Source organism: Bactrocera oleae, chromosome 2 (assembly GCF_042242935.1).
Source record: "Bactrocera oleae isolate idBacOlea1 chromosome 2, idBacOlea1, whole genome shotgun sequence".
Lineage (NCBI taxonomy): Eukaryota > Metazoa > Arthropoda > Insecta > Diptera > Tephritidae > Bactrocera > Bactrocera oleae.
The window spans coordinates 80927241-80941243 of NC_091536.1; the positions used below are offsets into that span (position 1 = coordinate 80927241).

The window sequence follows — 14003 nt, forward strand, 5'->3', positions numbered from 1 at the left end:
CTGCCGAATAAAACGTCTCGTAATGGATGGTGTGACACCGAGGCACATGAGCCTCTTTAAAAGTAATGTTATTGTAACCATTACCATTGTGTATTCTTGGTCGGCGTCTTCGAATATCTTCCATCTCGTTAAGCTTAATAAAAATAATATATCTGATCAGCCAAATGTCACTTTTTTTCCGCTGCGACTATCAATCATGACTAATCGGTGCTATACAAGAAAATTGGAGAAATTTAAATAAAATGGTATTCAAGAAATATACATCGCATCCGATATACCGAACACAAGAGATGGAACAGTTGATAACCAGCAGAGGATGTCAAGAAAACACGGATTTTCAGCGAGAATTCCGCGTCAAAAGCACCGAATTCCAAGAATTGCTCTCTTGAAATGAAAGTATTATATTATCCAGAATATATTAAAAATATTAATTAAAGAGTATGGATCGCGAAAAAGTGGTTTTCAAACCATCTACTTCCCTATATTAACCTTAACCCTTTACATCCTTTCTTAAGAAAAATCCATAATTTTTTCGCTTACAAACTAGTAGGCAAACTATCGCCAGTTAGCATAGGCTTACTCCATATGTCTGATTTGCCTGAATTTTCGCCATAAGTAGTGTCGTATGTTGACAGTCTGGTAAGTCTCGGTTTGCATCAAAGAAGTCCGGTTAACGGCTTGCAGTGCTGCTGCACAGTTCTTCGCCTTTTCCTTGTGCCATGCTGCGTCGTTCTTTGCCTTTCGTCTACAGCTCATGTGGCTTTTTAGTGTGGTGTTGATGTAGCAGTGCTGCTACTGCTGTTTTGTTGTATTTTTTCGGTAAATATTTTTATTGGCATCGCTTTTGTGTTCGATTGTACTATGCCTGCTGCGTCTTCTGATACTAATAGAGTTGCCGACAGAAATGTTTATTAAGATAATGAATCTATCAGCACAGTTTATTTACTCACACACTTTTTGTATTAAACGATTAAAAGTATTCTTTTTTGGAATTGCAGACGTTTCAACAACATGCTTTTGATGTAAGATAGATGGAACTTCTCTCTTTTTATCTAGGTTTTGTTAGAGATTATTTGTGTCCTTTTGTATTCGAAAAGGTACGCGTAAGGCCTTGTTTAAAATTTTGATAAGTGTGTCTAATTACTTGTCAATTGAGGTAGTTCTGGAAACACTTCTTAATTAAAAGTCAAAGTGATTTCTCATAAATAGTGTTCCTTTCTAATCTTTTGTGGAGTGTTTGACTAAAAAATGCGCTAAAAAAAGAGTAGAAAGTATAAGATTGTAAATGTTTGTGATTACGCAGATCCGAACAATTTCACAAAGGTTTGGGAAGAAAATTGCGTTGATTAAATGAGAAAGTTGCAATAGTTGCTAAGTGACTTGGAAGATAATAATGGGGAAAATCAGAGGATAGAAAATGAGTGACGGCGATCGTTGCTACGATCTGCTTTAATGACTTGGCGGAAATAATGAGTTGATACTACAAGCTTATATTTTCACTTTCCTCGTGGGAAGACTTTAATCCGAAATTTCAAGCTATATAGAAATTATAATTTTAGGCAATAGTCGATCATTGAGTAAATTTGTACACTATGACCGTTATAAAATAAATTGTTCAAATGAGCGATCACTTAAATCTCAAATACCATTAAATTTGTCATTAATGCTGTCCACTGCATATCCTCACAGCATGGCAACCCTCAAAACAAACAAACAACAATTGTTCAGACACATACATATTTGTTTGACCCAGTGTTCGATGTCGTGGCTGTTGACAAAATTCATTTGTTTTTATACAATTTAAAGTACTCATCGCACAGCATTAGACCAGTAAACACATGCTTACACATTTATGTATATACATATACACATTTGGATGCGATGCCCGCATAAGTGCAAACAAAATTTGTAATTTTCGAGTAGTTGTTTTGTGCTTTTAAGGCTTTTTGCCATGGATTCACACACACATATATATATATATATATATTTATATACAGATACGTACATACACATGCATGTGGTGTACATTTCTTCAGTGCGTTCGAGTGTTTTGTAAACAAACAAAAAGCGGTCAATTCAAGCCGAAAAAGCACAACAAAAGCAATTAGCATTTGAAAAATTAATTCATTTGAAATTAAAGAGTTGAATTATTCACTCTTCATAAACTGTGATCGGTCGCCAATGGGTGCGAGTGCGTGTGTGCATGTATGTGTGTGCAGTTTGTTGACGGTTGGAGGTATGGGGCAGTACGGTCTGCTGCAAAGTCGGTTTGCTTACCAAATTGGGCATATTGCCAAAAGAAGAGGCGGCAATATTAGCAACAACAACACTCAATGATCAGCCACTTTAAGTTTGCATGCACATGAGAATTTGTGTGTATGTGTGTGTGTGCGCACATATTATTGCGGTTGATGAGCGTTGAATGCTGTCACTTTTTGACTTTAGCAATTTCTCTTTGTTGTTTTCTTTCTAGTTGTGGTTGTTGTTGCTCTATTGTTTTGTAAATATTGTTGATGCTCATCAGTCAGCCTAACCAGCAGCAATTGTTGTCGTGTTGTTGTCTTTCGCGATTTTCACTTGTTTTGCCAGCCTATTGCCCGTTCGCCATAGCGTGGCTGTCTGTCAGCGAGCCAGCCTCCTCCACCAGTTGCCAAGCAGTGTTATTGTGCATAGAGCTTATTGTTGCGACGCCTGCCAACGGTGTTGCTGACGGTGTCGGTGTCGCTATCGCCGCTAGCTGTCAGAATAATGTCAACGCTTCAGTGGTGCATTTGAGCGGCAAATCATGCATGAATATAGAAATTTAGCAACAACAAAGCGAAACGCAAAGACAAGTGTTGCCCCTTTCGCTATTTGATGTGTGCAAAAAGCGGAAATGCTCGCGGGCACTTGGCTTTACTTGCAGTATGTGTGCTTTTCACGCGTTTGATGGGTGAAAATACTGCTTTGAGCGAAATGCTGATGCCAAAATTCCTAAAGAAAAAAAAAATCGTTTATTTTTTTAAAAATATTTTTTGCTAAGATAAAATCGACTTGTTAGATATATGTACCAAAACTCACAACATTAACTAGATTGACGCAGAATTAAACCCTCCAAGCATCTTTTTGTCATTGCACTCACAATCATTGTCCCTAAGTGGTTTCCACTTTTAATATTGTGTATATTTTGAACAAACAATTTTATATGAGTGCTAATTACACTAATTAACTGTAGTGTGTATCCTTATCACTTTTCTGTGCTCTGATTTAAAGTAGCGCCTGATAAGATCGCTCATCAATAAATTAGTAGTTATTGTCAGTGTCTTACCTCCACCTCAGTTCAATTTACGGCTATGAAATGTGTGTCTTAACTAGCAACCTCATTATCTACGTCACGTGAAGGTGCTAATACTCATTTCAAGTTTTATCTTCTTTTAGTAACAAAGCAATGTATGTGAATAAATACATTAGGGTGGTCCCAAATTTTGAAAGTTTTTAAAAAATATTAATAAACTCTTATTTCTTATGAAAAAAAAAGTTTAAAAGTTTCCAAAAATCTTACAAAGTGAACGATAAAAAACTATAATTTACTGAAATGAACAAAGGTGTGACTTAAAAGTCAGTCCAGCTCAGGAAGCTCTGAAGAAATATTTTTATTTCCAAGAAATTGTTCAGATAAGAACACTATAGCATATAGCTGCCATACAAATTGACCGATCTTGTGTGAAAACCTCCTTATTTGTGAAAGGTATTATAGCTTCGGTGCAGCCATAGTTAACGTCTTTTCTTGGTTTTTTGTTTTTGCTGTTTAAGTTAATTTAGCATTTTTTAATATTTCCATAAGAAAACTTGTACTCTGAGAGTATCTTGATTTTGGTTATTTTGAGTTTTTTGACACAAATTTTGAATAACATAACTGTGATAAAAAATATTGGAAAATAAAAAAAATATAATTATTTTTATTATTAAATTTTTTTTTTGTAATAACTTGAAAGATTTATTTGTATTTTTATTTTATTAAATATCATTTTTATTCTTTATATGAAAACTTTTAGTTTGCCGAAAGTCAAGTTTCGGTCGATTAAAGAAAATATGAACCAACCTAATGTACATTGTGATAACAGCTACTCGACATAATTATTAATTGGTGTAGTCAGAACTACTTGCATGATTTAGAATTATTTAATCTTTGATTTCTCGCAATAACTTCACTTACTTTTTCATACATTTGTTAATTTATATTTCATCTTATTTTTAATTTTTTGATGGTTTTTTGAAATTAAAAAAAATAATTTAAAACCATTTTTTTAGTGTTTTCTTTCTTCTTGTTTTTTCATATTTTTTTTATTATTTTAATTTTTTATTTCTTTATTGTTTATTTTGTTTTAGTGTTTGCTTTTGTTTAAACTATCTATAGCTTGCAAATATTTACATTTTTTGTATGTGCCGCTTACTTAATACGCGAAACATCTGTTTTCAACCATTAAACAGTTACGCCAATAGTTTCTGCTTTTTCAGCTCAAATATTATTTTATTTACTTACAATCTCTATGGTTTTTGTTGCTTTTCCTTTAACTTTTTGTTTTTATCTATTTGGTGTGTGTTTTGATAGCGTTTCATGTTTCCTCGTGTTTATTTAGAATCGCAACCATTTTTTGTTTTCAGTGTAGACAGTCGCTTAGCTACTGTGTTTAGTTAGTTTCCAAACAACGAGCGGATGTTGATAAAATAATTAAGCATAACGAAATGAAATTCACATTTTATTTGCACTCATTTCTCTCTTATATAAGTAACTATATACATAGATATAAATTTTATGTACTTAATTTAAAAATGCGGGCTTTTTGCTCTAACACTATTTTTCTACCTATTCCTAACATCTCGGCTGATGCAATCCTTTTCTACCATCTGCTTCTTTCCGGAACATCCTTTATTAACGAAATAAAAATGTGAAAATATATAGCCGAAAGTATTTGCTTATAATTGCTACAACTTTCATTATTTATTTTTTATTTTTTCTATTTTTAGGTAAGTTTGTTCAGATATGCACAGCCGTGTAAGTGTTTGCAATTAATATGAAATTTTTTATCAACATTTTCTTTTCTTAACTTTTTTACGCTTAATATTAATGCTCATAAACAGAAAACAGAAGTCCACAAATAATTGTTATTTTAATTTTATTTTCGAAGTAATTTGTACATTGAGTAAGAATTTCGTCATGCGCTGGACTCTTGTGACTTTATTTAATGGTGTTATTTGAGATCGAATACTGGGGAACATGCCATAATATAAGAATATATTGAACTAATACTCCTACAAATAATTGTATACTAAAATTTCGTATAGCGTGGATATTTATTCTTGAAATTGTTTCGCATTGTTTTATACAGTTCTAAATTTAAAACTACCAATCTATTATGTTTATAGACTTGAATGAGTGCTTTCGAACAAATTTTCTCTCGCTAAGTTCGAGGGGAGTTCCTTTCATAATTTTGGTTTTAGAAGTTCCATCGTATTTGGGGAGTGTACTTACCTAGACCTTACGTAGATAGACTATCCTGCTCATTTGTGGTTTTCCGTTAACAGGTCAAGAAACAAAACTATTTGGCTATAACTGAGAATGATAGTCATACCAATATGCTATGTTAATACTATAATTATGAATAAGTTTTGAACAAAGAGAGCACTTTGAAAACTATCGTCAATTATCTCAAATTTAAAAGTTTTCCTAAGTACAGCTAACACCCACTTACCTATCTAAATGAGTAGTCAAAAAGGCAACAATTATAGAAACCCCCACCTATGAATTTTAAGCTGACCATATATGCAAATAAATTGAAAGAAGTACATCCACTTTGCCAAAAAAAAAAAACAACAAGTAGAGTTCAATGACATGAGAAGTGCCCCATTATTCATGTAAAAAAAAAAAATTGCAAAAATGAGTGCGAACAGGCGGTAAAAATTATTGATGAGGACGCATAAACACAAAGAGCACTCTGTGCACAGCCGAGAAGTGCGTGTGCTCGGTACGCATTCGCTAATGAACAAGTGGTTAAGAATTAAGTGGCATGAAAAATTAATGCTCATAAATACACACATATGACAGACATATATATATACCTTAAGCCATAAGTATTTAACAAAACACATGAACTCCTAGAATGAGTAACACAGTGTGAGCATCGCACAACAATTGACTCTAGAAAAGCAACAAAAATATTGCTTGGCATATTTGACATATATTAAGTGTGTGATGATTTCATTATCAGTAATAAGTATTTACTAAGAACCTTTGAAGAGTTGACTGATTACTTGATACTAGAAGTTAGTTAAAAAATAAATATGACTTGTATAAAATTTTTCTATTTAAAATAAAAGAATTTGAAAGTGAAAATTAAAAAAAAAAGAAAAAACTCATAAATAAAATAATTTGTTGGTAAAACTATAGTAAAACGAAAAAGTTAGCAATGACAACACAGTATAATACCTTATAGAATTTACAGTGTGACTTTCATCTTAACATAGATCCTCAGAACATGTTACAAGATCTATAAAGTTTAGTTTTACATCATATAAAGTTCTCTTCGCACCGTATTGGAATGAAGAGAGATTTGCTTTTTAATTCACTTAAAACAAGACCTGGTTAAATTTACAGCATCCAAAAAGCCTCAAAAAAATACCTCTCCAATTTATGAGGAATTTAGTTTTCACAAACGTTTTTTATTCAGACCATGAGGAAAAATCCGCTATGATTCTCAGTACGTTGAGACTTTATAATTATCTGCGTAAAATCAAGCAGCTTTAAAAGAATAACTGTGTTTGTAGTTATTATGTTTACTACAATTTCAAAATCAATATAATCAAAACAATCTTAAACATACAAATATAGCCCCATGGTACGCACGCTGCTCGTAAATGCCCATTTAATAGCACTAACTGAGGTGTTGACGAGTAGCGGCCAGGAAAATGAAAAGAAATTAGATAAAACGCTAAAATATTGAGTGGAAAAGTACGGTAAAGAAATGAACAACAGGTTTTAAAATATTTTTTAAGCTAAAAATATAAATATTTCGAACACATATAGACCTAATTGAATAATAAATACATATTAACTTAATGAGTGCCCAATAGAACAAACAATTCGTATAAAAGTAATAATTATACTAGTATAGCCAAATGGAGATCATACCAGTGCACCGCGCTGTTGATGAAATCAATTACAAATTCTTGTGACAAGAGCGCAGAGCTCAAACGTAGCGGCGATTCGAAGACGCCTATTGTAGTGTGTTTATTTTTGGCCAAGACAATATTTCTAGACAAAATGGAATGTGCGGGTGTGTGTGTGTGTAGGCATATTTAAGTGATGCAGTGTTTAGTGGCCGTAAATGAACAGTGCATTTGTCTGCGAGATATTCTGGGGAATATTTGTGTTTATAGTTTAAATAATACTGATTTTATTAATTCAGTTTAATGCGTCATAAATTTCTGTGCACATTATCAAAATGTCGAAAAACTTGGCGCATGATAAATCTATTTTTAATTGTTTAGAATTTTAGCCAATTTTACAAAATTTTCATTTGTACTCGGAATCAAGTGAAAGCTATTTGAGTGGACTATTATCTCAAGTGTTTAAAAATATTGTTTTGAAATTATTTAAAATATAATTTAAGATATATTTTTAGTTGTCGTTTCAGCTATTTTTTATTCAAAAGTTTAAAAAAAATTTTTTTTAAATTATTTTTTTTTTTAATATTTATCAGCTAGTTTCTTTCGTGAAATGTAAATTTTGAAATACGATTTTTGTACATTTCATATTCATATCAAAATTTTTTGCATGAAAACTTTTCAAATCAGCGAAATGTGGCGCGAACAATTCACTAATTTACAAACACACGACGCTAATGGCGCCGCAAATTGTTCGCAACCTTCCGCAGCAATTCAAAAACATTTAAGACACATCTTTCTAACCACTTAGATATAAATACATATATTAAATCAAATATATAATATATATTCGTTACTAGCTGACAAAAACATTCTCCTCGGCTAATGATGTCCGTTCCTTTTTTGGCCGCTTAGTGGAGCCGTGTGCGGCGTTCCAAGCGCCAACCATTGGCATGGTCTGGCAGCGATCGCCCCTTTTCCATTATTTATTGTTTCCTTCGCGCTCGTTGTTTGTGTAACCAATGCGAGTCAAAATAAATGCATTTGACGCTCGTAAAAAACACCACAATAATACGGTTCATATTTGATTTGTTATTTTGCCAAAATTTATCGGTTATTTTTTTTTATGTGTTTGGATGTGTGTCTTTATTTGCTATATTTTGTGTGCTCAAATCAAGTTTTTCAATGAGTGCTAGCGTACACAAACAAAACAAATAATTGAAAAAATATTAGGTGGAAATAAAAAGCGCGTGGGAATCAAACTTTATGCTTGGTGTTTCTTTTATTTAAGCAGATGAAATAATCAAAAATGTAGATATATTGATATATATACACTTTTAACAGTTTTATTGATAGTTAATTTCGATACGGTAGACTTATAAATAAGATATTCTAAATATTCCAAAATAGACAAAACAAAAACTTTTGTTTTCGTAGCACGCCTTGAAAATGAACTAAATCAGAGAGAAATTTGGAACTACATCGTCTGTAGGTTGAATGGTACCACTTATATATATATGACATTTATTTTTAATATCTTGTTCCTCCGATACAGTTTTATACTCTACACAACGTTAGCATGTAAGATACCTTATTATAATGGATTATAAAATAATACTGTCGGTCCCAGATCTATAATGGTAAACCGATGCAGTCGTGTTGAAGTGTGTCACAATTATGTCATTTTCGCAGTCAGCATTTATATCGTTTTCAGAACGGCGTCATGTGAATATAAATTCTCTTATATTTACTATGACTCCTCTACACTCATCCAACTGTCCGAGGTAGCACACATAAGATCGTTGTTCACTAGCTCTTCTTTTATTACATCCCGTTTCCATTATGTCAAATTCAATTACAGTTATAGTCAAATAAATCTGGTTATCATTCGGAACTGGGTATATTAAGTTTGCCACGATGTTTGTAACACCTAAAAGGAAGCGTCGGAGACCCTTTAAATTATATATATATAATATATATAGAAATGATCAGCGTGTCGAGCTAAGACGATTTAGGGATGTCCGTTTGTATATACTAGTTCCTCAGTTTTTGAGATATCCATCTGAAACGCATGTACGCCTTTTTTTCTCGAAAAGCTGCTGCTTATTTGTCGGAACTGCCGATATCGTACAACTGAAGCATAAAGCTGTCATACAAACTGACCGATCAAACTCAAGTCCTTGTATGGAAAACTTTTTTATTTGACAACGGATGGATCTTTGTCAAAGCTATCGCCACCATTTTCAAACAAATACTTCAGTTCGGGCCACTATAGCATATAGCTGCCATACAAGCTAACCGATTAAAATCAAGATAGAAATAGATCTTTTTGGTTATTGGGTGCAGCCGAAGCTAACGTTTTACCGAATTTTTATAGCAATTTATTAAAATACTTGTCGTGCTAAATAGTGAAAAAGTGAAATTAAGATAGAATGAACTACTCTGTCATCGAACTTTTACTATTGTTGAAAACTGGGCATTAGTCTCTAAGTCTATCACTTCTATCTAAAATATTTATGGTTTATATTTATGGATCGAAAATTTGATTTCCTGTGGATTTGAAAAATTGTCTACCCTAGCGCCATCTATCGAATGTGCATGTATATATTTGATCCGAATATTTTTTTCTTGTGATTCAAATGAAAAAGCAGACGAACCAAGCTCTGGACATGTACTTGTATGTCTTGTTGTTTTTCGCTTACCTAGACATACGGTCACGTTTCCAATCACTACCCTGTTAATTTTCATGGATTTATTCTCTACATAATTTTGTTTAATATACATTTTTTTGTTTTTATAAATTATCTTGGTGTTTGCTTTCTTGAAATTGCTTGAACACTTGCCCAACTCAAGCGTATCTACGTGACTAGCCTAAGTAGTGTACTTCTTGGTAAATATGTATGTAAACACGATCCGGATTTGGCGAAATTGAAATCCGGTTTCGCGTATGCGCTCACTGACGGATGCGCACCTGTCATGCTTTCGATTGTTGACCACTTGTTGTAGAGGTGTATTTTCTTCTTGATCAGTCAGACAGTATATACCGATCTGCCTGCCAATAACCACTTACCATCACTTAGCTTTTGGATGTCTTGAACGCTTTGGCATCGCCATTCAGTTAAGCGTAAATGCAGCTATTCGACTGAGCTATATTTGGCAATACGAGTACGCGCTTGAGCTACCAAGTGACAGCCATGAACAAGTCATTGGCATGCGAGCCCCCAACCGAGGTTTGTAGGCAGAAGGTGGCGGCCCGAAAGTATTTGTCAAACATAAATTTGCATAAATTAATTTGGTCACATTTAATGGTGGCGGTTTACCGGCTTTAACCAATCGTTCGTTGACTCTTTAATTAAGTAGCTTCGCAGAGTTATTGAGTAATCGCTTTTGACACTTGCATTTGTTTTTATCAGCAGTTTTTGTGCGTTCATTCGCGGGCAACACGTTGATGACGAAACCTTCGCGAGTTGGCAATTGTGTTTCTTGTATATTCTGAAACTTAAGTTTGCTATTAATGATATAGTTATTGTGGCGATTCGCAAGCACTTGGCCACCTTTCACATGTCGGTAATGTTACGTTTTAGCAAAATTTTCGTTATTGCTTCACTTTTGATTTTTATTCTTTTTTTGTCGAACATTTTTAGCATATCTTTTGTTGGTCTGCGGCATGTGAAGAATTCTCTAATAAATTTACAGTAGTTTTCGTTAGTACACTATAAATTTGTAATGAAATGAAATTGAATTTCGGTAATCGGTTTCCGAAGGGTTCAATGGGTGACAAATGAGCTCACGCTGCATGCCCTCGCTTTTCACTGCAATCGTAGATATCTTTCCATTCTTTATTTTTCATTCTGCGATAAATTGCTCACATGCTTGGCATTTTGCATCTGGTCTTGCTGATTGAGTGCTTGCCACAGTGACTATGTGGCACATTTGAAATTTGTTTTCACTTTAAATATAATGTTATACCTTTAAATAAACCGAATTAATGTGAAGTGTTGGTTGTGCTATATATTAGTTAATAGCCATTTGATCCCTTTTAGCTAATAGTAAAATGTATTTTCTGAAACAAGAGAGACTACTGTGCTTTTAAGACACCTGGACACCGATTTGACCGTATATTTCTTTTAGCGCAATTAAGATTTTAGTAAATATATCAAACTTGAATCTATACTGTTCTCAACAATACTATTAAATTGTGTCAGAGCTGAGCTAAAACTGATATATTTTCTTCAGTGCTGGGTTTTTTTTTATCTATCGTCCGAATCCAGATTTTGTTATACTCGCAGTGTTTCCGGTGTTCTCTATACCATAAAAAATTCCCTCCACAATTTCTGTTCGTCAGCGATCAGGTAATTATTTGAAGTCTTCTATAAGCTCGCTAAGTTCAAGAACTTCTAGAGAAAAAAGTATTGCTAATATTTTCTGTAGTACAACATTTCAAGTTTTTGTCTCACTCGTCACTTTTTTTTTTGACTCACCGAATCGTGTCTCTATCTTCACTCTCGCTCTTAACAATCGTAACATAGCCTTACGAACTTTGCTCTTAGAGCCTATACCTCTTACAACAATATCTAGTGTGGTAACAATAAAATAGTTTAACGGACATAAGTTAACCATATTTATTTTGTTAATCTGAAAACTGCATTTCCTGCTTTCAGGACTCTTCTTACATTCGGTTTTCAGCGAACTGCTCGCCAAAGCAGTGAAATTCAGTGAAAGTTCTGTGTACAATTTTTCTGAGCTCAAAACTTCAGAAAAGTTTAAGCATAAATACTGTAATACCTATATCAATTCTGCCTCTAGAGTCTAGACGGTTATGGAATCTAAACCCATGACCCCCTACGCACCATATAATCCAAACACATTTTCAGGAGATTACATAACTTGGTAAATTGTTATATTTTTGATTGTGCCCCAAGTCTCTTTCAAGAGATTTGATATCCTATTATTAATAAAGCACACTTACTAAATCGTATTATTTTCGCTATTTAGCTGAGAAAAATAATTCCCCACAGTGGTTTCGCACACCTTACGCGGCTTTTCGTAAGTTGGTTGTTTCACTTTCCAAGCACGATTACGTGCGAAACAAAAACAACAAGAAGTACATATTTTACTGTGCTGTGAGAAAATGTAAAAATTAAAAATTAATGCTCTCTGCGATTAAGGGAATGTATTCGTTAAGTCAATGGCTATCAATACCACGGACTGGTGGGCAGTACTTCTACTTGTGCTACAAACGTCACTTATTCACATTCGGACGCGTAACGCTGATAATGCATATGTACATAAGTATGTAATTATTCACAATATTACATAAGAGCACATATAGCGTGCAACAACTAAAAGTGCTTTTACAGCAACGTAGTCGTCGGTTTAACGTAAACTATTCTCCTGAGAGTTTTGGTTTTCTTAGCGGAAATTTGTGATGCTGTGAGTTGTGATATCAAATTATGAAGTTAGATTTAGAGAATAATCTATATTTGTTTTTTGTTTTTCATTTATCTTATATGAAATAATATATTTTTTATACAAGTAGTTGCCAATCAAGTATACAATAAAAACTCGATTTAGCTGAAATAAAGTCAAAAATTTATCCGTTTCGTTAAAGATTTGCCGCGTTAATCACTTAGTTTCCGTTGTGTCAATTTTGATCTACAAGAATTTCCCTACAGGGTATTCTTTCTTTCACTTCTATATTCAATTACACCTGCCGATGCTGCACACATACTAAAGCAGTAATACTTGAGCACGTACGAATAATTTAAACCATTAGCGTTCGTATTCCTTCGAGGCTACCCAAAATTTGCTTTGTTGCTTGCAGCATGAAAAATATCGTAAAATTACAATTTATCGCTAATAAATTATTCACGAATGGCCAGCTGAACTTTTTCGCCGACACATACAAGAAATGTGTGCAACAACTTACACAATTTACTGTTAAATTTTTAAAAATAAAAATCAATCAACTTTGATCTCCAAATAGAATTTATAGGCATTCTCAAGGTCAGCGTCTATAAACATTACATAGTACGAAGTCTTAAAGAGTTTTTAAAAGCTTTTTTATATATATACATATGTATTGGAATATTTTGCTTAGATATTTTCACAAGTTAATTTTGGATAGTTGTCTACCAAGTTACATAAATATAAATTGGATAATTATAGAGATTACGAAGCTTTCTGCTAATTTTGGATTTAAGATCTCTTGAAAAATCAGTTCGGCTTTTCGAATGCAACGATTTTTATTGCTAAATTGTATTTCGAAATTCACATTGATCTCTAACCAATATGTGGTGTTCAAGTGCTAAGTAATACAAAACCAGAGTATTTGGAGTTTTATACTTACAAATACTCCAGTAATATTGATTTATCCAGATACCTCACCTAAAATTTTAGATTTGGAATTTTTTCACACTCGGGACGTAGTTTTATCTAAACACACTTATTTTGCGGTGTCTATGTGATGATGAGTTTTTTTTTTTAATGTATTTTGGTGCCTATTTATTTATTTTTTCCATGACTATCCGCTCCCTCGTGTTATTTTCACTTTCACTGTCATCATTTTTTGTGGCTCATCAATTTCAATTTTCATATCATTACCAGCGTTGCTCTGTGGCTAACTCTCAACGGAACGTTATGCGCTACGAATTCTTCAGCCCGAATAAGCTTGTTACCATACTCCACACATAAACACATATACATACGTGTATATTTACACTTAACTCTGCTTTACTGCTTTCCTTGCCCAATCTCTGCCATTCCCTTGTGCTCACGAATCGATTATGAATTATTTGATTTACAACAATGACTTATGAGACCCTCCGCTGATGATGTACTCGTCGTTTGCGTAAATATTT

At 33.3% G+C, this 14003-nt stretch overlaps 1 protein-coding gene across 10 annotated transcripts in view; it reads left to right on the forward strand.

Moving 5' to 3' along the window:
- The window catches only part of heph (polypyrimidine tract-binding protein 1 heph), a 366239-nt gene that overhangs the window by 30490 nt on the left and 321746 nt on the right, over nt 1-14003 (forward strand). For 7 of the 10 annotated variants that reach the window (XM_036370223.2, XM_036370225.2, XM_070105823.1 and 4 more), the window contains exon 3: nt 5008-5035. The exons of the other annotated variants lie outside the window; for them this stretch is intronic. In XM_036370223.2, the coding sequence (XP_036226116.1) occupies nt 5024-5035 (12 nt within the window). In that variant the 5' untranslated portion in view covers nt 5008-5023. The remainder of the gene's footprint in view (nt 1-5007; nt 5036-14003) is intronic. 10 annotated transcript variants of the gene reach the window in all.